Raw genomic sequence first — 24,086 nt, 5'->3', positions numbered from 1 at the left:
GACTCTGTGGGTTAAAAATGAAAGAGGCATAGTGGTTTTAGTCTAAAGAAAGTGTAATTGAAAGAGTGTGGGGTCTAAATGCAAATACTTGGGTGCAAAACTAGCTCTGCCACCACTAACTGTGTTTTTGAGCCTGTGCCTTGAACTCTGAGCCTCAGTGCCCTCATATCTAAAATGAGGACATCTCCAATTCACAAACTTGCTAAGGAATAAAAAGTGAAAGCTTTGAGGGACTTTTTACAATGTCAAGCAATAATCTGATAAGAAGAGACCAAAAGATGAAAAAGTCAGTGATCACCAACTCACGAAAAAGATATAAAGTAAAGCTGCTAGTACTGATGGCAGCTTGAAAAAGCAGAAAGATGGCTTTTAGGGCTTCTAACTATAAAAAACTGGATACTCCCAATTCGGACAACATATGGCCTCAACCTGTTTATTACTAATAACCAAACGATACTAATGAATTTAAAATTTTTGCTGTAACCATAAAATTTTCATGGTTCATTTCCAATACATGTTCACATTGTATTCCTTATTTCGATATAGAAAAATACAAATTTTGGAAAGCACATCATTTAAAAATGAAAAATCTTTACTCATGGCAAGATACACCATACTTAAGTGTCAACATATAATAAATAAAAATGTCAACATATAATAAGCTCTTCATTAAGTATTGTTACATTTTCACAATTACTAAATAATTTATTTTATATTTACAAAAATTACCATTACTCACAGGCCTTTCATTAGGATCAATGAAAAATATTTTGATGATTATTTCGAATTCACCCCATCCTGTTTCAGTAATTTCATATGGAGGCTTAGTAACAACTGAAAAAGAAAAAGAATAAAGCAATTATTAAGTGTAAATTACTGATGCAGTTTCCTTTTTTTAAATTTGTACAAATAAAAAAACTACACTGTACCTCTTAAAGGATTGCCATAGCTCTCATGTAATTTAAATTGAATTTTCTTCACGTATGCTGACATATCCTAAAATATAGAGGAATTAATTAGTTCTGCCATCTACATATAAAAACTAGGAGGGCAATTCACTGAGCATGCATATATAATTTTATAAAATACACTTCCCCTCAAGTATTATGGAATCCAATTTTCTAAAAAACATGCATTATACTTGGGAGGTTTGTTTTTTATTTTAAACAAGGAAGCCTGTGCTGAATTCTTTCATAATTCATAATATATAGAAATATACACATCAATTCACTTGTTTTACAAATCATTTTTATATATTTATCTAGATAATACTCTAAACCAATTGCTTTTTCCATAAAAACAATAGTACACTATCAATATTTTTTATAGAAATAACCATATAAACCAAAGCAAATTTAAGAACTAAGCAACTTCAAAGAACAAAATTATGTTATGTAAAACTAAATTCAACTAAACTAAGTGACCTAAAACTGTTGGATATAAAACTTTTCTTTATTTTGAAGCACATAAACATATTCATAAGCTCTGACACATAAAAGGGATTCTCCTAGAGAACATGGCTTTTTCAAAAATACTTCATTAAAGAAAAATAGAAAAATGCAAAACAGAGTAAGAGGCACTCGACAGTAATGTTTATTAATCTTTTTTTTTTTCTTTCAGGAACTTTTTATTACCTACATATATATTTTTGAATTTTATTTATTTTTACATATGTATTTCTAAATTACAATCATACTGTAATGATATACAGTATTGGTTTTCATTACTTAACATTATATTATGAACATTTTTTGAGGCAGATTTTTAAAAGTATTTTTGAAGACTCTCTTGGAAATACTTCATTCATTTTTTTCCTACAAATGTGTGTGACTACCAATATGGAGTACCAGATGCTATAATGGTAACTAATAATGAGTCTTGCCCTCAGGACCTCTGTGTGGATTAAGGGGCAGCCAAGAACAGCATTTCAGTGTAATCTGTGTTATAAAGGTACGAGGTACAAGACTGTAGGAGGGGCTAACATAGCAGTCTACAGATCAAGAAAGTAGTTCTAAAGAAAATACTGTTGAACTAAGACTAAGGGAACAGTAAGAATAGAGTGGGTGGGAAAGAATGAGAATGAGGGGGTTTAAGAGTGCTTCTTTGGGAAATTGACAGTAATTTAGTATTGGCAGAATGTAGGGTGTAAGGGAATGATGAGGCAAACAGAAATAAGCTGTACACTTCAGAGACAGGATAAGGAAAGACCATGGCGTGCCTTCTAAAACATGGTATTTTTTTTCTCTATTTTTATTTTGACACTACTGCAGATGTCCTCATTTCCGTCCACTTTGACCCCTCCTCTCAGCCTCTACTCCCCCTTCCCTCAGGCCATCACCACACTATTGTCTGTGTCCGTGGGTTATACAGATATGTTCTTTGGCTAATCTCTTCACCTTCTTTCACCCAGTCCCCATAAGACAGTTTTAACTTTATTAAGGCAACAGATAGTCACTGAAGGTTTGTTTTTCTTTAAAATACAGCTTTATTGAGATATTCACATACCATATAATTCATCCATTTAAAATGTACCATTCATTGATTTTTAGTATATTGAGTTGTACAACCATCACCATAATCATTTTCAAAACATTTTTAATCATACAATATGTGGCCTTTGTGTCTGGCCTCTTTCTCTTACCATAATGTTTTAAAGTTCTACATGTGGTAGTAGCATGTACCAATACTTCATTTCATTTTATTGCCTAATAGTAGTTCACTGTATGGCTATACCACATTTTGTTTATTCATTCATCAGCTGAGAGACATTGAGTTGTTTCCATTCTTTTGGCTACTATGAACATTCATAGAGAAGTCTCTGTGTGAACTTTGAAAGGTTTAAATAGAGGAACAGTTTATTCATTCAATAAATATCTGTTGAAGACCTACTAGGTACTGGCTGCATTCCAGGCATTAGAAATTCAGTAACAAAACAACATTACCAGCTGTCAGGTTATAACTGACAGTTTTGTCTTCCATCTCTTCTTATGGTCTTATTACCAAATTACCGCTTGAAAATTACTATATTCCACTGTGTATAATGTGCACTGTTTTTTGCCCAAATTTTTGAGGGAAAAATAAGGATACCCATTATACATGGGAATTAGCACTAAAGCATGTATGCACATTTTACTTGGCAAAATACTGTAACTACTATTCCTGAAACATCTGAGTGAACACTAGGCTGATTTAAGACATGGTGATTAGAAGGTGTGCTGTATTTATAGCATAATTCTTGTTAGTGTAACTTAATTTTAATTAGAAAACATTTTTGGGAAATTGACTTCTACTGAACAATTGCATTAAGATGACAGCTTCTCACTTTATTCTTTCAAATTTGGGGGCATATCATTTCTATTAAGAACCAACTTTACATTAAAAAAGTCACTACAAAATAACATTACAATTTATCCTCAAGCAAAACAAACTGTAGCTTCAAAAAAGTTATAGGAAAACACAATGTATACCTCATTTCTGTACGGTTTCACATATACTGTCCACTGGTGGGTATGGCCGTCCTCTTCTCTTTTCTTTCCAAAATATCGAGCAACATTGCCATAAACTATTGGTTTAACGATAGTAACCCCCTTAAGGAAAAATAATTTAAACACCAATTAATATTGTATCATTATCCAAACAAAGAGAATAAGAGTTCTGAAAGCCCGTTTTAAGAAATGGCAGGCACACAATGGACTCACTTCAGAACAAGATACACAGACTGAAAGTAAAGGGATATGATACTCATGAAAATGGAAACAAGCAAAAAGAGCTGGGCAACAATATTAATATCAGACAAAATAGACTTTAAAACAAAGTCTATATAACAAGAGACAAAGAAGGACCCAGCAATTCCACCTCTGGGTATTTACTTGAGGAAATAAAAAACTCTAATATGAAAAAGAGATATGTATCCACATGTTCACTGCAGCATTATTAAAAATAGCCAAGATATGGAACCTACCTATGTGCCCATCAATAGATAAATGGAATATTATTCAGCCATAAAAAAGAACGAAACCTTGTCATCTGCAATAACATGGATGGACGTCAGAGGGTACTTGCTATGTGAAATCAGACGGAGGGAGACATATACCATATGACTTCACCTATATGTGGAATCCAAAAACCAAAACAAACAAACAAAACAGGAAACAAAGTCACAGACAGAGAGAATATTTTGATGGTTGGCAGACTGCAGGGAGTATGGGGGAACTGGTGAAAGGGGGAAGGGTTTAAGTACAAACTATAAGTTACAAAAGATGTATCAATAACCACAGGGATGTAAAGTGCAGCATAGGGAATAGAGTCAACAATACTGTACTATGTATGGTGTCAGAGGGATATGAGATTTATCAAGATGATCACTTCTCAGTTATAAAAATGTCTAATTGCTCTGTCATACAATTGAAACTAATATAACATTGTATGTCAACTGTAAGTGAAAAATAAAAATTAAAAAAACCTAGATTTTGCTTATAACATGGACTTCTCTCAATAAATCAACTTTAGAGAATTATCCTCATTTCATATTAATACAAATAACTAAATACCAGATTAATTACAATGTTCCCTCTTTGAAAATGTCTATTTAAAACATGTAAAGTACTTTGAGAGTTTTCCAGAAAAGAGACACAAAAGACTCTTTATTCACAAACTTTAAAGTGAAGCTCTGGAACAAAGATAGCCAGCCAACTTCGACTGCAATTATCTGATGGTAATGTCCTTTGTCACTAGCTTATGGCAGTGTTTTCCAAAGCACAGTACAAACATTAAAGGCAGCTTGGGAGAGGATTTTAAGTGGAATAGGGTCAAAGATTTTCCATGCTATTATTTGTAGGTTTACTTTAATCAGTATTAGAAAAACCATAACTACAACTAGCAAGTCAAACCCATAATTTCAAAAATATTAATGCTTAGAAATGGGCTTTTAAGAATTGAACTAAATAAACATGTTAAATATTACAAATGGATTCAGATCATGAATGCTGAAGTGGCACTTGGATGACTGACACTTGTTTGCTACATTTGTGTTCAATTCCGAGATGTACATACATGTTTCTCATCACATCTGGTGAATGTAAAGGCAGTGAGTGTTGACAGATTATGATGGAGAGGAGGAAAAAATTCAAATGAAGACAAAGTGCTGAATGTTGTACATGAACTTCACACCAACTGTTTAATAGTAAGAATGTACCTAAAGGTCAAAGAGCAAGATAAACCACATGTGATAAGCGCTGTGCCAGTGTAATCAATAATCAATAATAAGGAAAAGCAGTAAACAGATGGAAAAACTTTTAAATGAAGATGAATAATTAATAAATAAACCCAATACCCGTTAGCCTAAAGTTAATGTAGAAGGCAAACAGTTTGTATGAGAACTTAAATAATCAAAGTGCTACTGACACTTTAACAGGGTCTGTTATCCAAATGGGGCCTCACATTCAAGGCCTTGGAATGAATGAGTACAAGGAGCACTGACCTGGTGAGTGGGTAAGAGACCCTGTGTCTGCTATGGTGTGGCAGAAACTTGCAGAGTTCCTCAGTTATAAAAAGGGGGCTCATCTGTCAACAGACTTTCTACCTGGATAAAATTTACCTAAATTGGAAAAAGATGCCTACAAGACCACATAACAATTACTGAGGAGGAGAAGACAACTCTAATTTTAAAGCTTTACATGACTATCTCACATCCGATTTTTGTTAAAAGCATTTGAAAACAACGGGCTTAATCCCCTCAAGTCACCTAGGACGTAAGCTTACAAACTTTTGGAGCCTAACATGATTAGTACTAACATAACAAGTACTATGTATGGTATCAGAGGGACGTCACAGGGATAAGTTCTGTATGTTCTCCAAAGTGTTTTAACCCTTTGTTTGGTAGAACTTTCCTATCAGTCCAAAACCTGCCCCAAAACCTAGGCAATATACGTGGGTCTGTGAATTTTACCTGGCATCTTTTTACCCTTATATTAAATTTCAGCTTTTGAAATTTTCGAAGAACTCTCACTTTATGTCTTATTAAAGCACTGTGTACGATAGTTGCATACACAGTGTATGATCAAAATTATGTGAAAACAATGACAGATAAAGAGTCTTTAAAAAATCTATACTAACTAGACAGGTGCAAAAGTGGGTGATTTCTTTTTAAAGAAAAATTTTCTTTCTAGGATAAATAAAAATCATTAAGGGGTAAAAATAGGCGTTATATCGGGAACCGGTGGGTCCTGCCTTAAAAAATTAATGTGCCAGGAGATGTGAGAAAGTGGGAGGGAAATGTGTCACCGCATCAAACATTATGTTAGGCTCTATGATACTAACTTTAATTAAAAACAGAAGAAGCTAATACTAGGTTCCCCGGGTGCCAGGCATGTTCTTTGCATGCCTTGAGTAGTAAATACATCCTGGCTGTAGCTTTGGGGCTTCGTAACCACCATGAAGTTGGGCACGTTTTCTGACCTTTCTACCCACCACCCGCCCGCTCCCCCCCTCCGCCCCGCCTCGCACACACACCCACCCCCAGTTCTTCAGTTATCGCACTTGTAAACACGGTGGGTAACAACTGCCTTTGTTACACTTGTAAACACGGTGGGTAACAATTGCCTTAGGAACTGACTCAGAGAGGCAGGTAAAGCTTTCAGCCCTGTGCTCGGCAAGCGGGAAGCGCTTAGTAAACATTTACTACTGTTCTTAACCCTCACAATCAGGTGGGTGGCATCCCCTGCTTACAGGTGACCTGAGCTGCCAGCACCAAGCCAGAATATCTCAGCCCTCAGAATGGCTTGTTTCCTAGGCATCAATGTCCAGCTTTCCGCAAGCCACTACTACGTTTGTTTTTTGGCGGGAATGGGAGGGAGGAGGTGACGCCAGGAACTTGGGGCCCAATGGCTCGCTCTCCGCCTAGAAACCACGGTTCAAACCCGGGGCGAGAAGGCGCGAGACGGAAACGCGCGGGCCCTCTCCCCGCCCCGCAGAGAGGTTGGGGCGAGAGAGCCACTCCCGGACAGAAGGCGCGGGCCGGGCACTGACCTTCACTCTCCCGCCGGAGTCAGGCCCAAATTCGGCCATTCTCTTGAACATATTGTCCTACGGAAGAAGCCGCCGCCGCCAGGGAAAGAGACCGAGGCCGGCGGGGTCGCCGCTCCCTTCAGAGGCCCCGCTCCTCCTGCGCGGGCCCAGGCGGAGAGTTTCTGGGCGAGGGAGGACAACTCACTGGAGCTCGCAAAGAGGAGGACCCGCCAACTACTCGCAGGGGGCGGCTATCAGAAGCCCATTTAGCCAGCGCGCGGGCCGAGAGCGGAACGGGAAGGGCGCCAGGGACGCGGTGCGCAGGCGCGACGAGTACCCCGCGCACGCGCGCGCGCAGCGCGCAGCGCCCGGGCGGGCCTTTCGTCGTCTGGGTGTCGGGAGACGCTGGAGTCCCTTCTGTTCGTCTGCCATCAGCCCTGATGCCTTAGCTTCTTAAAGTTTGAGGAAATGGCCCCAGGAGGCAATACCTTGTCATCGCCAAAGCATTGTAATTCTGAAATCAAGTTCCGAAATCTCGCCCAGCTGTTCAACGAACAGCTTTTCGTTGTCTTCATTCAGACCTCAGTGCTTGAACCGATATTCCTTATGTAACTTCTTCCTTTTCAGTACCCATCTGACACCATACAGTTACAATATTATTGACTATATTCCCTATACTGTACTTTACGTCCCTCTGACTGTTTTTATAACTGGCAATTTGTACTGTTTAATCAAATGGAATCTCCTTCCAGTTTAAAATCAATCCTTCATTCTGTGTACCTGATCTTATTCTTTTTGGCTTTTTCAAGGATTTTGCCCCATCAGCCACCCCCAATCCGTCCTATATCTTCAACTTTCCTTTTTTGGCTCTCCCATGAGGAGAGTTAAACAAACTTAAATCTCACCTGTCAGAAGGGCTGGTATCAAAAAGTCAAAAAACAAGTGTTAACAAGGATGTGGAGAAAAGGAATTTTGCACACTGTTGGAGGGATTGTAAATTGGACAACAATATGGAGACTCTTCAAAAAAATATAACTACCTTGGGACCCAGCAATTCCACATCTGGGTACTTACCTGAAGAAAACAAAAACACTCATTTGAAAAGATATTTCACCCCAGGTCCATTGCAGTATTATTTACAGATGAATGGGTAACGAAGATGTGATATGTGTGTGTATCTGATATCATATATATATATATATATATATACACATATATCACATCTGATATTCATTACTGAGGAATGAAAAAGAATAAAATCTTCCAATTTGCAACAACATGGATAGACCCAGAGGATATTATGCTGAGTAAAATAAGTCAAATACTGTATGTGGAATCTAAAATTCACTTATATGTGGAATCTAAAAATACAAAACAAACAAAACAGAAACAGACTCATAAGAAGAACAACCTGATGGTTGCCAGAGGTGAGGGGGGGTAAGAGGTGGGGGATAGGTGAAAAAGATGACGGAGAACAAGAGATACAAACTTGTAGCTATAAAATAAGTCATGGGGATGTAACGTACAGTCCAGGGAATGTAGTCAGTAATATTGTAATAACTTTGTACAGTGAACTGATAGTTACTAGACTTATTGTGGTGATCACATCATAAACTATATAAAGGTTGAGTCACTATGTTGTGCACCTGTAAGTAATAAAATGTTTTATGTCAATGATAATGAAAATAAATTACTTAATTGAACTTTAAAATGGTAAAAAATATAAAATACATTTTTAAAATTTGAATTTATTGGGGTTATATTGATTAATAAAATCATATAGATTTGAGGTATACAATTCTATAATACATCATCTATATATTGTATTGTGTGTTCACCACCCCAAGTCATGTCTCTTTCCATCACCATTTATCCCCCTTTACTCTCTCCTTTCTCCCTCCACCCACCTTTCCAACCAAATACATCTTTAATCCTGCATATTTCTACCTCTGTATTGTCAAAGGCTGTCAACATTTCCCATCTGTTTCTATTTGCTCCTCAATCCATCACCTTCTGAATTTCACCCTCAATGAAACCTCTCTGACCAGTTACTGACTTCTCTACCCAAAAATCCATTAGCCACGTCCCCTTAATTCACTTGACTTCTTGGCAGGATCTGACAGTGCTATCTATCCACTGCCTCCTTTCCTGGTGCTACATGCTCTTAGTTCTTCTCCTATTTACCTGGCAGCTGATTTCCAGGTGGAGTCACTCTATATTTCCATAGTGCCTAAGGGATTATAACACTTACCATGTTATATATTAATTATTTGTGAACTCCATAAAGACAATAACCATATCTTATTTATCTTATAATATATCACTTCCAAACTGAAAGATCCTACCAAGCACTCAGAAGAAAGATGAAGACAGGTCCACATGAAAGCACATCATTGTGAACTTTTAGAACATCGGAAATAAAGAGAAGATCCCACATGCCTCCAGGTTATAAAAGCGCCAAGATCAGATTAGCTTCAGATTAGCTTCTAGTAACATTGGAATCTAAGGAGCAATGGACTTCCTTAAATTCAGTTGCATAGGTGGTCCATTGCAATGGATCACCTTCAAAATTCTGAGGGAAAATTGATTCCAACTTAGTATTCCATACTTAGCCAATTCTCAACAAATGGTGTGAATAGAATAAAGACAATTTCAGACATGTCAAGTCTCAAAAAAAAAATACCTCTCATGCACTCTTTTGCAGGAAGATTCTGGATACATGATCCACAAAATGAGAGAATAAACCAAAAAGAAGGGGATTATGAAACACAGAAAACACAATAAATATCAAATATGAGAGAAAAAGAAGAAAATCACAAGATGATGTTGAAAGAAAGAGCCCAGGATAGCAGTTATGTATTAGGCATAGACAGCGACCAGTCCTAATTAGAGCTGGTCAGAAATCTTTGGGAATTACTACTTTAGAAAGACAATATTGACAAAATTCTAGCAGCATCTGAAGCCTTGAGAGTTAAACATTATAACTAGATTTGGGGGGTCGGACTAATGACAGATACATAGAAAACTATCCAATTAAAGTAATATGCAGTTATTAGCCTTAGGATAAATAAAATCTTGTATAATATGAGAAAGTAATTTTATTTATGGCTATGTAAATGCTGAGTATTTAACAAAATAATATACATTGGAAATAAAATAATAACATAAAAGAATGGGCTTTGGGGAAGGGTGACATGCGTGATGGACATGGGGAAGGAGGAAATAGAACTTAATCCTTAACTTTTGTAGTGATAAGTCAATATCCTAAAATAAAAAAAAAACAAGAAGGAGAAATACAAGCCTAATACTTAAAGCATGCAACTAAATATGAAATTATTAATATTAAGCTAAAAGAGTAGAAAGTGGCTGCATGTGACGGGGAGAATGGGGAGGTAGATCTTTCATAACAAATCTTGCAGAACTATCTTCTCTGTAAAGACTGAGAATTCATAACCTTGTTAAAATTAAAAATGATTTAGCTCTGTACATTGTGACTCAGTTGTTTGGGTGTCGTCCTGCAAACCAAGAGATTGGAGGTTTGATTCCTGGTCAGGGCTCATGCCTGGGTTGCAGGTTCAGTCCCAGGTCAAAGGACCTATAAAAGGCAACTGATCGATGTTTCTCTTTTGCATCAATGTTTCTCTTCCCTCCCGGTTTTTCTCCCTCCCTTTTCTTTCTCCCTCTAAAATCAATAAGCAAGTCCTTGGGTAAGGAAAATTTTTAAAAAATGATTTTAAGATAATTTGCATAATGGACATATCTTTAATTAAAAAACATGTCTATCAATGATACTAGTCATTTCTGATTATAATTTTTAGTAATTCCCTTTAGTAACTTCTAAGAAAATATTTTTTTAATTGAGTCTGATAAATAGAAATGTAAGAAATGTGCTCTTAGGGCTTCCTTACAATTAAAGCCACATGAAGACTTCTGGCCAAGATGGAAGCATAGGTAGATACATTTTGCCTCCTTGCACAACCAAAAGAAGAACAACAAATTTAAAAACAAAAAACAACCAGAACTGCCAGAAAATCAAATTGTGTGGAAGTCCAACAATCAAGGAGTTAAAGAAGAAACATTCATCCAGACTGGTAGGAGAGGCAGAGATGGGCCACCAGGGTGGAGAAGGTGTGTGTGAGTTGGCAGTTGGAGGACCCGATGGACCAGGCAGTCCCACATTTGTGTGCAGATAAACCGAGAGGAACAACTAGAGAGTGAGACAGACCATGCAACCCAGGGTTCCAGGATGGGAAAAGAAAGCCTCAAAACCTCTGGCTGTAAAAACTTATAGGGGTTGCAGCAGCAGGAGAAACTCCCACCCTTGTGGTCTGTTCATTGGAGACACCCACGGGGTCCTAGAATGTACAAACCCACCCACCTGGGAATCAGCACCACAAGGGTCCAATTTGCTTGTGGGTAGCGGAGGAAGTGACTGAAAGCTGAAAGCCAAGCAAGCAGCATTGTTCCCTCACAGACCATTCCTCACATACAGAAGTGGGTTGCCTTGTGCTAGTGAATACCTAGGGCTCCACCCCTTACAATGTAACAGGTGTGCTAAGACAAAAAACTATGGCCCATATGAAAGAAGAGATCAAAACTCCACAAAAACAACTAAGCAACAAAGAGATAGCCAACCTATAGGATGAGGAGTTCAGAACACTGGTAAGAAGGATGCTCACAGAAATGGTTTAGAATGGTCACAAAAATAAAGGGAAAAGTGAAATAAAAATATACAAGAAACCAATAGTGAGAATAAAGGAACCAGGACTCAAATCAGGACTCAAATCAACGATTCGAAGTAGAAGGAAGAAATAAACATTCAACTAGAACAGAATGAAGAAACAAGAATTCAAAAAATGAGGAGAGGTTTAGGAACCTCTGGGAGAACTTTAAATGTTCCAACATCCGAACCATAGGGGTGCCAGAAGGAGAAGAGGAACACCAAGAAATTGAAAACTTATTTGAAAACATAATAAAAGAGAACTTCCCTAATCTGGCAAAAAAAAAAAAAATAGACTTCCAGGAAGTCTAGGAAGCTCAGAGAGTCCCAAAGAAGTTGGACCTAAGGAAACACACACCAAGGCACATAATAATTACATTACCCACAATGAAACATAAGGAGAGAATCTTAAAAGCAGCAAGAGAAAAGGAGACAGTTACCTAGCAAGGAGTTCCCAGAAGACTCTCAGCTGATTTCTCAAAAGAAACCTTGCAGGCAAGAAGGGGCTGGAAAAAAGCATACGGAGTCATGAAAGCCAGAGACCTATATCCAAGATTACTCTATCCAACAAAGCTTTCATTTAGAATGGCAGGGCAGATAAAGTGCTTCCCAGATAAGGTCAAATTAAAGGAGTTTGTCATCACCAAGGCCTTACTATATGAAATGTTAAAGAGATTTATCCAAAAAAAGAAGCTCAGAACTATGAACAGTAAAATGATAAACTGACAGTTATCAACAACTGGACCTAAATAAAACAAAAACAAACTAAACAATTAGAACAGGAACAGAATCACAGAAATAGAGAACACAGGAAAGGTTATCAGTGTCAAGGGGGTGAGGGGAGGATAGGGGAAAAGGTACAGGGAATAAGAAGCATGAATGGTAGGTACAAATAGACAGGGAAAAATTAAGAATAGTATAGGAAATGGAGAAGCAAAAGAACTATATGTACGACCCATGGATGTGAACTAAAGGAGGGGTACGCTGGTGCGTAGGGGGTGCAGGGGAAGAGGCATAGTAGGGAGGAAAAAAGGATGACTAGAATAGCATAATCAATAAAATACACTTAAAAAACAATTATAGCCACATGAAGAGCTCAGTTATCTGGAATATCACTCTCCATTTGAAATACTATACTGGGGTGGAGCTAAACAACACAAGAACTGAGTTTCTTTTAAAAATGATCTAACATTGATATTGATTTTTATTCCACTTCCGTAATAAAAACAGAATTTGTTTTGAGAAGTTGATTGTACTAAAACAACAGGTATAGCTAAAAAATAGTGTGTTATCAAAAACTCTAAGCAAAATCTCCAACGAACATCACTTTCTTCAGCCAACTTTTGCTAATCTCTGGTGGTTTCTCCGGTCAGCCTGTGCTGCTGGGCCATCCTGGTGCTTCTTGAACACCTTCCATCTCTGCAACTGACTTATCAGTCTTCAAGTCTCTCTCCCCTACATTGACCCATTCTTCACACACCTCTGGATATCCTGATATGAATAAACCTATATTCTTTCTGGGTTTCTTCACATATCTGAATGGTCCCAGAATCTTGAAGCATAAGGTGGCACCTGTATTGGGTCCCTCTGCTGCCCTCCCATGGTTGGTCTAGTCACTGCAGTCACATAGACTTGGGGCTTGAACCTAGGAATCCCAGAAGCTGTTGTACTGGGTTCATATGGACTTGATAAATTAGAAAAAATCTTAGATTGCTTAACATTGGGGGATATACTAAATAATCAAAAAAAGATGAAGTCAGCTGATATTTACTGCTTGTGTATCATGTTCTAGGCTATAGGAGACTGTTCTGCATGGGATGGGCCCAGCTCCCACTCGGCAAGGCCAGTGGAAAGTGAGGTCTGATACACAGGGCGCATGCCCACAGATAGGTTCTCCCATGGGGAATCAGGCCTGCATTGTACCTAGACTGCTATGAGACTTGCTTTTTGCTAAAACTCCGTCACCCGGAATTGAGGCAGCAAACATTTACTGCATATCTTTAAAGTAACTTCCTAAAATCAATGTTAAACCTTCCAAGGAGAAGTGTAACCAGTTCAACCACTTTTCCCTTTACATTTGAAAATATCCTTCTTTATTGATGTAATTAGCAAGATCCTTTCCTTTATTTTCTATAAAAGCAACCACCTAAAACCAACCTGTGCATAGTAAATGAGGACCACCCTCAATGTAATGTGCCCAGAAAAGCAATAAAGGTTTGTCAAGGCCAGGGTCAGTGCACTCTCCCCTTGAGAGAGTGGCTGTGCCATCCCTTTTCCTCCACAGAACTCAGTAGTCCGTGTGAATTTGTCCTGTCTCACCCATAGTGCTGTGGACACTGCTGGCTGGTGACCTCATCACCAGGCACTGCTCCAGGTGTCTGAAATATGAGCAAAAACAAACAATGATTTCAACATGGGAAAGAACAGTGGCCCAGCGTGACATGTGAAAGATGTAACATAGCAAATACGGTGCCCAGTGGGAGAAGAGGAAGCCCAATGATGGGTATTGGAACCCGTCTATTCCATGATGTGGCAGTGTTGGGAGACAGGTTGCCAACAGGCAAACTAATCAAATACATACACGTACGAAGACTACATTTTACGGATGCTAAGGACAATGGAAGCCAGGTTTGTCAGTGTCAGAGAAAGGAGTTACCAACATGGAAAAGGAGAAAACTTGAGTAACGCGCTGTGATGTGGGATCAGAATTGGAGATATTGATGTGAGTTCAACATAAATAGGTGGATACAGAGATAAATGTTGTATAAATACATGTATCTTCTAGCTCTGTCCATTGGTGGGGCCAGTGAAACGCCAGTGCCCAGATCTTGTTTTTTTAAATACCATTATCCACTCTGAGGAATCAAGGCTTGTTAGAGAAATGGCTGATTTCAGGGCTGGAATGGGAACAGAACGAGGTGAGCCTTGGAATATCTCGTGCTGAAAAATAAGAGAGTGCTCAGAGAATTATGGAGACATTGCAAAATGACACAGAATCTATCTTGCAGGGTTTCCACTGGCCAAATCAGGGACAGTGTGACCATCAAAATAAATGATAGTAATGGATTATAGCCCATTATAATCTGAGTCAAGTAGGAAATCATTTGGCCATACTGATATAATAAATAATATATAAATTTAAATTTTAATAAGGAACAGTCTCAAAGTACCTTAACCCCCTCAAATACTTTACAGTGGAGGTAACTTGTGAATATCACCTTAATCAAGTGATCAGAGTGAACATTATCCGTAACAGAGCATGTTCAAAACTACATGCCACCTGAGAGGATGCAATGAGGAGAGCACAGCATTACTTCTGTGCTATTCCTGCCAAAGACCCATAACCTAATCTAATCAAGGGAGCATCAGAAAAAAACTTAGGACATTTTACAACATCACAGGCCTATAGCCGTCGAAAGTGTGAAAGTCTTGCCCTGGCTGGTGTGGCTCAGGGGATTGAGTGCTGGCCTGTGAACCAAAGGGTTGCCGGTTGGATTCCTAGTCAGGGCACATGCCAGGGTTGTGGGCCAGGTCCCCACTGGGGGCCACGTGAGAGGCAACCACATACTGATCTTTCTCTCCCTCTCTCTAAAAATAAATAAGTAAAATCTTTTTTAAAAAGTGTGAAAGTCTTAAACTGAAGAGCCCTAGCTGGTATAGCTCAGTGGATTGAGTGCAGGCCTGCGAACTAAGGGATCGCAATTGATTCCCAGTCAGGGCACATGCCTGGGTTGCAGACCAGTTCCCAGCAGGGGACGCATGAGAGGCAACCACACATTGATGTTTCTCTCCCTCTCTCCCTCCCTTCCCCTCTAAAGATAAATAAATAAAATCTTTTAAGATTAAAAAAAAAAGTAAGAAGGAAACTGAAGAAATGATCCAGATTAAAGACAACTAAAAAAAAAACAAAAACAAAAGAGAAACATGCCAACCAAATACAACACATAATTCTGAATTAGACCTTTTTATTACAAAAAGTACTTATGGGGACAATTATGAAATGAATGGGATCTGATGATGATTAGGTGGCAGTAGTGTATCAACGTTAAGTTCCTGATTTATATGATGTTTTGAGATTTTTAGGAATTACACGCTGAATGATTCAGGGCCACTGGACACTGTGTTGATAATTTGCTCTCAAATTATTAATAAATAAAAGGACTCAGTACTGTGCTTGCACGGTTTAGGAAAGATTTAGATTATTTCAATGTCTTTGAAAAATGGGAAAATGTTTCTTTTGAAAGTTATATTTCAGCAAGAAGAGACAAATTAGAAAATAAGTAAAATATTAGTCTACCAAATGGTTAGAAGCTTGGGCCTTGGGACACACTCCCACAGTTAGAAATTAAGCGGCAGAGGAAGAGCCAACCAGGGAGTGAGAAGGAGCAACCAGGGAGGCAGGATGTGAACGGGGAGAAGCGAAAGGAGGAACAGTTTTCTAGAAGCATAAAATGGCTCACTTTGCAGATGAACAGAGAACAGGTGGTCACTGACATTGGCCACAGGGAGCCATGAGAGAAGTCATGGAGTCGCAGTTTAGCACAGTCGGAATAACAGGTGGATTAAGAAAGGGTGAAAAGAGGCTGGGAGGTGAAGATGTGGAATTGGTGAGGAGAGACATCGCACTTTCGAAGGGTTGCTGTAAACAGAGCAGAGAATGGTGTAGCAGTTGGAGGGTTGTGTGGGGTCAACGGAAAGTTCTTTGTAATGGAGGTTACTGGGGCAGTTTGGACAATGACGGGGTGACTCAGCAAAGAGGGAGAAACTCAGGATGCAGGACACACTCAGACTAACTTGAGGGCCCTGAGAGGGAGGTGATGGAGATTGCATGTGGAGACGCTGCCTTTGGCAGGACCCGAAGCCTTCCTCCCAGTAACAGCAGGGAAGGAAGGAAGAGTGGACCTAGGGAAAGTGTTGTTCCAGTTTACAGGAGGGCAGTTAGCAGGCTTTAAACTCAGATTTCCCCAGAGATCCTCTAAACTTGCCGATCTGATATCAGATGACTTAAATAATGTATCTGTTTACCTGGAACGTGAATGTAGTTACCTCTCTTTGCCAAACTGACTGTCTTCATTAGGTATTGTTGTGAATCCATAAGGGCTGCAACTACTATCTTCAAACGCAGGGTTTTTGTCTTTTCTAAAAACTTTGGTAGGAACTGCTTCAAATACTTTGTAGTTCGTAAGCGCTTGACACATTCTTACCACTTTGACCTGAGGAATGTCTACATCACCACAATATTTATTCTGAATTGGGTGAGAAAAAATGACATCTACAGCTTCTGAACCAACGAAATAGTCTTTTTGCCTTTTTAAATGGTGCCTTCGTTTTTTTTTACCTTCGCTTGTGTCCGAAGGGTGTTTATCAGGCTGCTCCACATCTGTGGCTGCAGGTGGGTGCTGGGCCACACCGAAACCTGCAGGCCTCTGTGCCGGCTGTGCAGGGCGGGCGGTGCGGCGTGGCTGCCTTCTCCCGTGCGGTGGCTATGGACAGAGCTCCCAAGGTACCACCTTCTTGGAATGAGCAGCCAGAGGGGAAACAAAGGCAGGGAGGAGGAGGGATACATAGCCCACCCACTGACTCAGCAGTTTTTGAAATTTTCTGTAGCTTTTCCATTATCTGGGAAAGAAAGCCTTTGAAACTGTGCTTTCGTCCCAGGGCCTCAAAGGCCTGAAAGGGCCCGTAGGGCCTAAAGGAAGAAGCCCATTAATACCTTTGGGTAGTTCCGCCCTGACTTGGAAAAAGCTGGCACCACCTTTACTGGCAGTCAGTATGCAACCACCTCACCCCATGCCCTGCCAACTATATATAGGTCCTTAGAACGAAGGACTCGGGCTTGGCGCTCCTGACTCTCTGGCTGCCTGGCCAGGCTGCATGGCCCCACATCACCTGGCCGCTGGCCGTGTGTACATTCCCGTACCACCCTGGCCTTTGGCCACCATTACCTTCGCCACCCTTATCCTGCTACCTGCCTTTCGGCCTCCGATCGCACCTTAGCTAGGCCCATTCTCTTCCATGTGGACTGGTCACCAATAAGCCCTGCTTGCACGCTAATTGGCTTCCCAATCTTAAATTCTTTACTGCCTTGGCAAGAAGAACCAAATGTCTGGGAGTTTCTCCTGTGGCAGTGTTACCCGTTATGGTGACAAGGAGGGGAGAGTTTTTGTATGAGACTGCTTCTATTCTCTCACAGGACAGGGGCCTGGCCCTGCATGGGTCTGCCTAAGGCCAGCTACAGTGCGTGGGTCTTTGACTTCGTGTAGGAAAGATTTCAGAACAGAGTCCAGGTGACTGTGAGGATGCATTTATTAAAGCCGGGACAGTGAAACAAGGAAGGGCTTAGCATAGAGGAAGCAATAGGAGAGCCTAGTCTGGGCTGCCTTGGTTCACTGGGAAGTCAGAGCAAAGGGGGCTCTGGGAACAGGGTCGGGGATGAGCCTGGGACAAGCTGCCAACTGCCTACTGCCTTAGAGTTTAGGAGGCGAGTGCCTGTGGGGAAACAAGGGAAGGGGAAGTGGGGAGAAGGGAAAGGCAATGGCACAGGCTGCTCCCCAAAGGAAGAACGTGGAGAGCATCCCTGCGTCCTTTGTCTTGAGGCTTTCATCCCTCTCTTGCAGGCAGAAGCCTTAGGGGAGTCTTCATGAGAGGATTTCAGTAGAATATTCATTTTTCCAGGAGTGCCCTTTCAAGATCATGGTCTCCTCTGATTGGCCAGTGGCAGCGCAGGGCGTCTTTAGTCATTGCAGTTGGTCCTGGTGTCACCCACCCGGTTTTGCTGATTTTCTGGGCCCAAAGCTGAAATACAACTAAGTCCAGGGAGGTTACCATCTGCGCCCGGCTGTAAATTGCTCCGCCGTTGTGTCCAGCTCCCTGTCTGTTTCCTGTGCCGCTTGCCAAATTCTCACTATCCTGTCTCAATATGAGGCCAATGCTGAGAGCAGAGATGAGGCCAAGGTGAGCGGTTGGATATGTGTGTCGGGGCTTTGGAGAGAGAAGGAAAGTCAAACAGTGATAGCTATTTTGGAGAGCGGGGACACTGACAGTGAAGGACCGGGGAAGTGACTCAGATGGCCCGGCAGACTTGAGGGCCCCATGGGACTTGTGGTTGTGAATTTGAAGTGAGATATGTCAGCATGCTCGTGGATTTTTTCCTGGCAATACCCAGCTGTTTGGGTACAGATGAGGATATAAGAAAATATTAAGAGGTCCAAGTCATTTATTTCGAATATATATATTTTTTTCTTCAGACACTAGAGGGCTCTAAACAAAGACAGACAAGGTATGAGTTGCAAAGACTTTATTGATAATGCTTTTTTTTACATGATAATATCACACTGGCGATTGATTAGCAATTACTTAAATGCTTGCAAACTCATCTGCCTCCAGTTTAGTCATAATGCTTGAATCTAAGCTTATAAAATTAAGAAACAGGAACAGTACATCTAATCCTTCTTCAAATTCCTTCATGATTAGCAAGATGCATAAAAGAGTACTTTAAAGGGCTAAAATAGATGGATATATAAATTGAGTTCATTTTTAAAGCTGTATAAAAGCAACATTTCTAAGAAAACATTTAAACCAAAGGTCATGCTTTGTGAAAACAAAACTCTTGATTCAGGCTGTTTCCATTTCAAGGCATTTGGCACTCTGCTCTTTGTAAATTATATATTGCGCAACAAAGAATGATTATTTATCGTTCGCTATTTGGAGAGGTGACCAAACAGATGAAGACATCAAATGCCTACACAACTGAGATTTTGCCTAAGATCAGTGTGTTTTACAACAGTCTTTTGCTACATATTTATCAAATATTGAGGCATACCTATATCATTCAAGATGAAGTCTGGGTTATTTCTTTGATTAAGAACTGAACATACTGGAGAGGTATTTGATAATCAATATTTTAGATAAATTTTCACCAGCATTAGTTCTTAGCAAACCGAGAAGTATTCTAGGCTTACTACCCCATAATAAACACATTGGAAAACATTAGCCTCTTAGAAGAAAGACTGCATTTTGCTCCTGCTTCTGTAAAAACATGATTTGTTTGAAAGGACAGTTTGTTTCACTCAACTACTCTCTTAATATAAAAAAGAGACAAAATGAGCTGCAGAAGGACAATTCCAGTTACAATCTACAACCCTGAACATACGAAGAGACATCTTGGTTCTGACAACGATTTCTCCACGCCACCCTGTGGGGAAAGGCAAAGCAATCGGTGACCAGGTTAAAGCATGTCTTATGATAATACACACATGCCCCATGCTTTGGGAGAACAAAACATTTTATCAATGTATGACATACAGACGACTGGTAGATGCAGATGTTGCCATACTAAATGGAGCAACGCACACCAAGTACTTCCCTTCTCCCCGAGCCCTCGCTAACGTGGAATGCGGAACCCAACAGGCATGGGCATTCCCTGACAGCGACTGCAAAGTGCATTCCACATTTACCTCACTCCCAAAGTTTTCAAAATATCAGAAGGAACTGGTAGAATGTAGAGTATCTTAAAAATTCTAGAATCCCCTAAAATTAATTGAGAAGTAAAAGAAAAAGATTCTGAATTAGTTGGAAGTTGTTGCGCCTAAGTGACACTTTGTTTATTTAGCATTAAATCTAAAGCTACGACTTTCAGTTCTCAGCAGCAGACCGTGGCCTCTGAAAACCTTCTCTGGCTTCTCTCCTAACAGTAGGGTGAAATAGCTTTTTCCCCTTAAATGCTTAAAACGTACCAGGCTCTGATGCCTTGTGGATCCCTGACAACCCTCTTTGCACAGTCTACGGCTTGAGTGATGTCGTCTTGCAGCAAAACTGAAAAAGAGGTGGTGAGGAATGAAAACAACTGTCACAGAAATTTCATTGTAAGTTTTATTCCCTTAAGCTAAATGGACACTATAATTATTTTTCATGAGTCCATGTATCTGTGAATGGTGGGGGGAAATGTTTTCTTCATTCTGTCCCATTTGGCATGACCTAAACCATTCTGTTTCTCATTTACCAAAGTCATTGGAAGCTCCGGAATTATTAACCAATATGATGCTTTGCTTTGTAATAGGCACTATAAAAAATAAAATTAAAAAAAAAAACAGGAACCAACCTAGCAATTTTTAAATGAGCAATTCTACTACTAGAAATTTCCCCTAAAGCAACAATAAGAAGTGCTCACAAGGCGTTTCTTTCATTGCGATTAATAAAAGCAGAACATGGAAAGCAGCCTGAGTGCTTAACAGCAAAAGGTTGAATCAATAAAGTAGAGACTAAGCCTCGTTAGGTGGGATATGGTATTTAAATATTTATTTCATCACCAGGATGTGCTGAGTACTCGAAATGTGGCTAGTCCAGATTGAGTGTTACAAACTTAGACTACAAACTGGATTTAAAAGACCTATTATGAACATAAATTAATAATTTTATATTATGTTAAATAATGAGATTTTAATCTAGTGGGATAAATAAAATACATTATTAAAATAAAAAATAAAAAATGAATTGGAGACTATTTATATAGTGGAGTTCTATTCATCCTTTTAAAATAATAAAGATTGGTACTTGTTAAAATAGAAATAATTGTGTATGAAAGAGCAAACTGTAAAACAGCATATACAGTCTCATTCATTCTTGTTAAAACACACATTGATTGCCTGTTTGTATATATACATGTGTGTGATACAGCTTTACATTCATATGCATGATTGATATATGAGCCAGAAGAATGTATACCAAAAGTTACAGGTGGTCATATGTCTTTTGGCTGTGAGAATCTTTATTCAGTGACCACAGAAATATTTTTAAATAAATTAACTGGTTTCAAAAGAATATTCTAAGAATAACCTTCTCTATGAGGAATTTTTAAGATTTAGAAATTTAACATCAATTTTACAATACTGCTCCAATATTTTATGCACTAAAGATTCCACAGATTATTCATTTTTATGAGTTTAATAGAACATTTGTTTCACCCCATTAAACAAATTAGTTCATTACCTTGTTCGATATGACAATAATTATATAGGCACTGTATTTTTTGGAGATGAAAGCTAAAGAATTTACTAATGAAATATCATGTTTCTAATTTACTTCAAAATCACTCAGCAAAAAAATGTACATATGTGCACATAAATAAATATGGCAAGATGTTAACAACTGTTAAAGTATGTGATGGGCACGTGACATCTTATTACACAAATGTCTCGAATTTTCTATGTATTTAGAACATTTCGTATTTAAAAAGCAAAAGCAACTTTTTAAAAAAGGACCACGCAACCAAATTATCCCTAAACATCCTCAAATAAGTGTGGGTCATTCCAGGACTTTTGTGTATGAGAAAACAGAAAACTTTTATGATACCAGCTCCTAATTTCTGACTTAGGAAATTATGAGGAGGAGAATAAAGAGTTTCTAGAAGTTTTGATAGAGTCTAGGTCTCTGATGAATTTTTCAAAACTTTTCATTTGTATTGAATGTGTCCTGTGAGTGTAACCTGCCGGGTCCTGGGTCATCACTCAGACGAGACTCTGTCTTACCGTTGCAGGATATGCCGCAGGCGTTCACTGCTCGTGGGGTTTTGCCGTCATTACACCAGTAGCGGCTATTGATCTGAAATATCCCGTAGTCGGTGCTTCGGCTTGAAGGATTGTAGTTTGTAGCTCGTGTGTTGTAGCTGCTTTCCCATCTGGCCAAGCACATCCCTGAAAAGAACTGATTTTTAGTAACAAAGAGCAACATCACATGACATACTGCATACAATAATCAGTTCTATATGGCTAATTTCTTTTTTATTAGCGACTTTATTAGTATAAAAATGTACAGCAGAAAGACTATTTCATCTGTCCATCCATCCATATATACATCAGACTATTCACTCATTCATTTGAAAATAGTTATTAAGGGAAAATGTCTGAATTCAATCTAAAAATACAGCGATTACATTGTAAAATGTGGACTAACACATAAAGTAGCTTTTACACAGGTGCCTGTTGGATTGCATGAAAGAAAATGAAAACAGTTAATCAACTAGAGTGAGTAAGAATAACAAAATGTCATTTCATGCTGCATTTCCAGGACCCTTCTTTAAACAATGACTGAAGGGAGACAGGTTCCTACTGTTTCTGTGTTGAGAGTTCAACATAATTTTTTTTAAACTTTGCTATTAAAAGCCCTGTGTCATGCAGGGGAATTAAAAAAAAAAAAAGAAAAATGCTGCATTACTCTACACTCACAGAACCCCAGTTCCACATGAAAAATGGCTGGAATCGAGTACCAAAGACTTCACAGAGATTCCTCAGGTGCTCAGATGCATCGGTCATGTGCCACTGAGTCTGAGTCAAATGGCAAATTTAGTGGCACTCAAAAGGTCCAATGGGCTGTGGTTTCTTTAGAACGGCATGGAATTTTGCACCTCCCCACCCATGCCCTCATTCCTTTATTGGTGTATCTGATTCTAAAGGAACAAGTTTCTATTTTTAACCATTTTAAGACTACAAACCCTCAAAGAAATTTTTTTAGAGTCCATTCGCTCAAAACCCCTTTTTTTATTAGAATCTGTTAGACTCTATTAGATTCTATTAGATTTTATTAGAATCTATTAGAATCTGTTCCACACCTGGCTGACTACTTGGACATCTGAAAAAGAGTTAACTTACAGTTGGCCAGGCTGATTCCCCTGTAGCCATCCATTCCAAGCCTTTTTAGAGTCCTGGCCAGCTCGCACCTTTCAAAGACCTTGCCCTGGACGGTGACAGAAAGCAGGACAAGCCCCAGAACAAGGAGAGCCTTCATGTTGACTGGAAAGCTAGACCTCTAGCCTGGCCAGCGTAGTCTGGCCCCAGTATTTAACGCCTCTTAACTTCCTTCTTCTCCTAATGGTTTGGAGGTCCCGCCCTCGTAGATATGTGGAAAACAGGAATCGGTTTTTGGTTCACTGACTTTAAAAGGTTAAAAGAATTAACCTAGAGGAAAATGAAGAAATGAGATGGTTTAAAGACTTGGCTCAGGAAGAATTGGTATAAGCACTGTTTCCCAAACAGGAACTTCCTCCTATTATCGTTTAAGCAACTAGAAAGAAAAGAAAAACAAATGAATTACTTTACACAACTGAAAATGAGCTCTGATTTTTGATTGACACTCATTTCATTAAATTGTTCCGTGTGCACTATGTTGTCTAATCTTTTTCACTTGACATTATTTTATATATTCTTTGCACAAAAGAATATGCCACACTGTCTGTCATTTTAATGGGTATATAGCCCAACACCATGCTGTTCAGCCAGATTTCTAGTTTTACTTTTTTTTGTTACTGTGATAATTTTTTTGTTTATAAATAAGCCTCATGTGAACAACATTCCTAACTCCTTTTCAA

General features: G+C 39.1%; 2 protein-coding genes across 2 annotated transcripts in view; both read right to left on the bottom strand.

Annotated features, from left to right (window-relative positions):
* YEATS4 (YEATS domain containing 4) overlaps window positions 1-7,327 on the bottom strand; it is a 32,032-nt gene extending 24,705 nt beyond the window's left edge. Inside the window, exons 1-4 of the mRNA XM_037132165.2 lie at window positions 7,027-7,327; window positions 3,468-3,587; window positions 930-996; window positions 740-834 (exon numbers count right to left, since the gene is read on the bottom strand). Coding sequence (XP_036988060.1) covers window positions 740-834; window positions 930-996; window positions 3,468-3,587; window positions 7,027-7,077 — 333 coding nt within the window. The 5' untranslated portion in view covers window positions 7,078-7,327. The remainder of the gene's footprint in view (window positions 1-739; window positions 835-929; window positions 997-3,467; window positions 3,588-7,026) is intronic.
* An 11,680-nt stretch (window positions 7,328-19,007) lies between these two features.
* Window positions 19,008-23,554, bottom strand: LYZ (lysozyme). Its single transcript, XM_037132145.2, has 4 exons — window positions 23,371-23,554; window positions 22,252-22,416; window positions 20,461-20,539; window positions 19,008-19,919 (listed from the first exon to the last, which is right to left on the bottom strand). The coding sequence occupies exons 1-4, from the start codon at window positions 23,504-23,506 to the stop codon at window positions 19,853-19,855; spliced, it is 447 nt and encodes a 148-aa protein (XP_036988040.2). The 5' UTR covers window positions 23,507-23,554; the 3' UTR covers window positions 19,008-19,852.
* Window positions 23,555-24,086: the final 532 nt, after the last annotated feature.

Source organism: Artibeus jamaicensis, unplaced genomic scaffold (assembly GCF_021234435.1).
Source record: "Artibeus jamaicensis isolate MK-2021 breed Jamaican fruit bat unplaced genomic scaffold, CSHL_Jam_final contig_233, whole genome shotgun sequence".
Lineage (NCBI taxonomy): Eukaryota > Metazoa > Chordata > Mammalia > Chiroptera > Phyllostomidae > Artibeus > Artibeus jamaicensis.
This window is presented reverse-complemented; position numbering and strand designations above follow the sequence as displayed.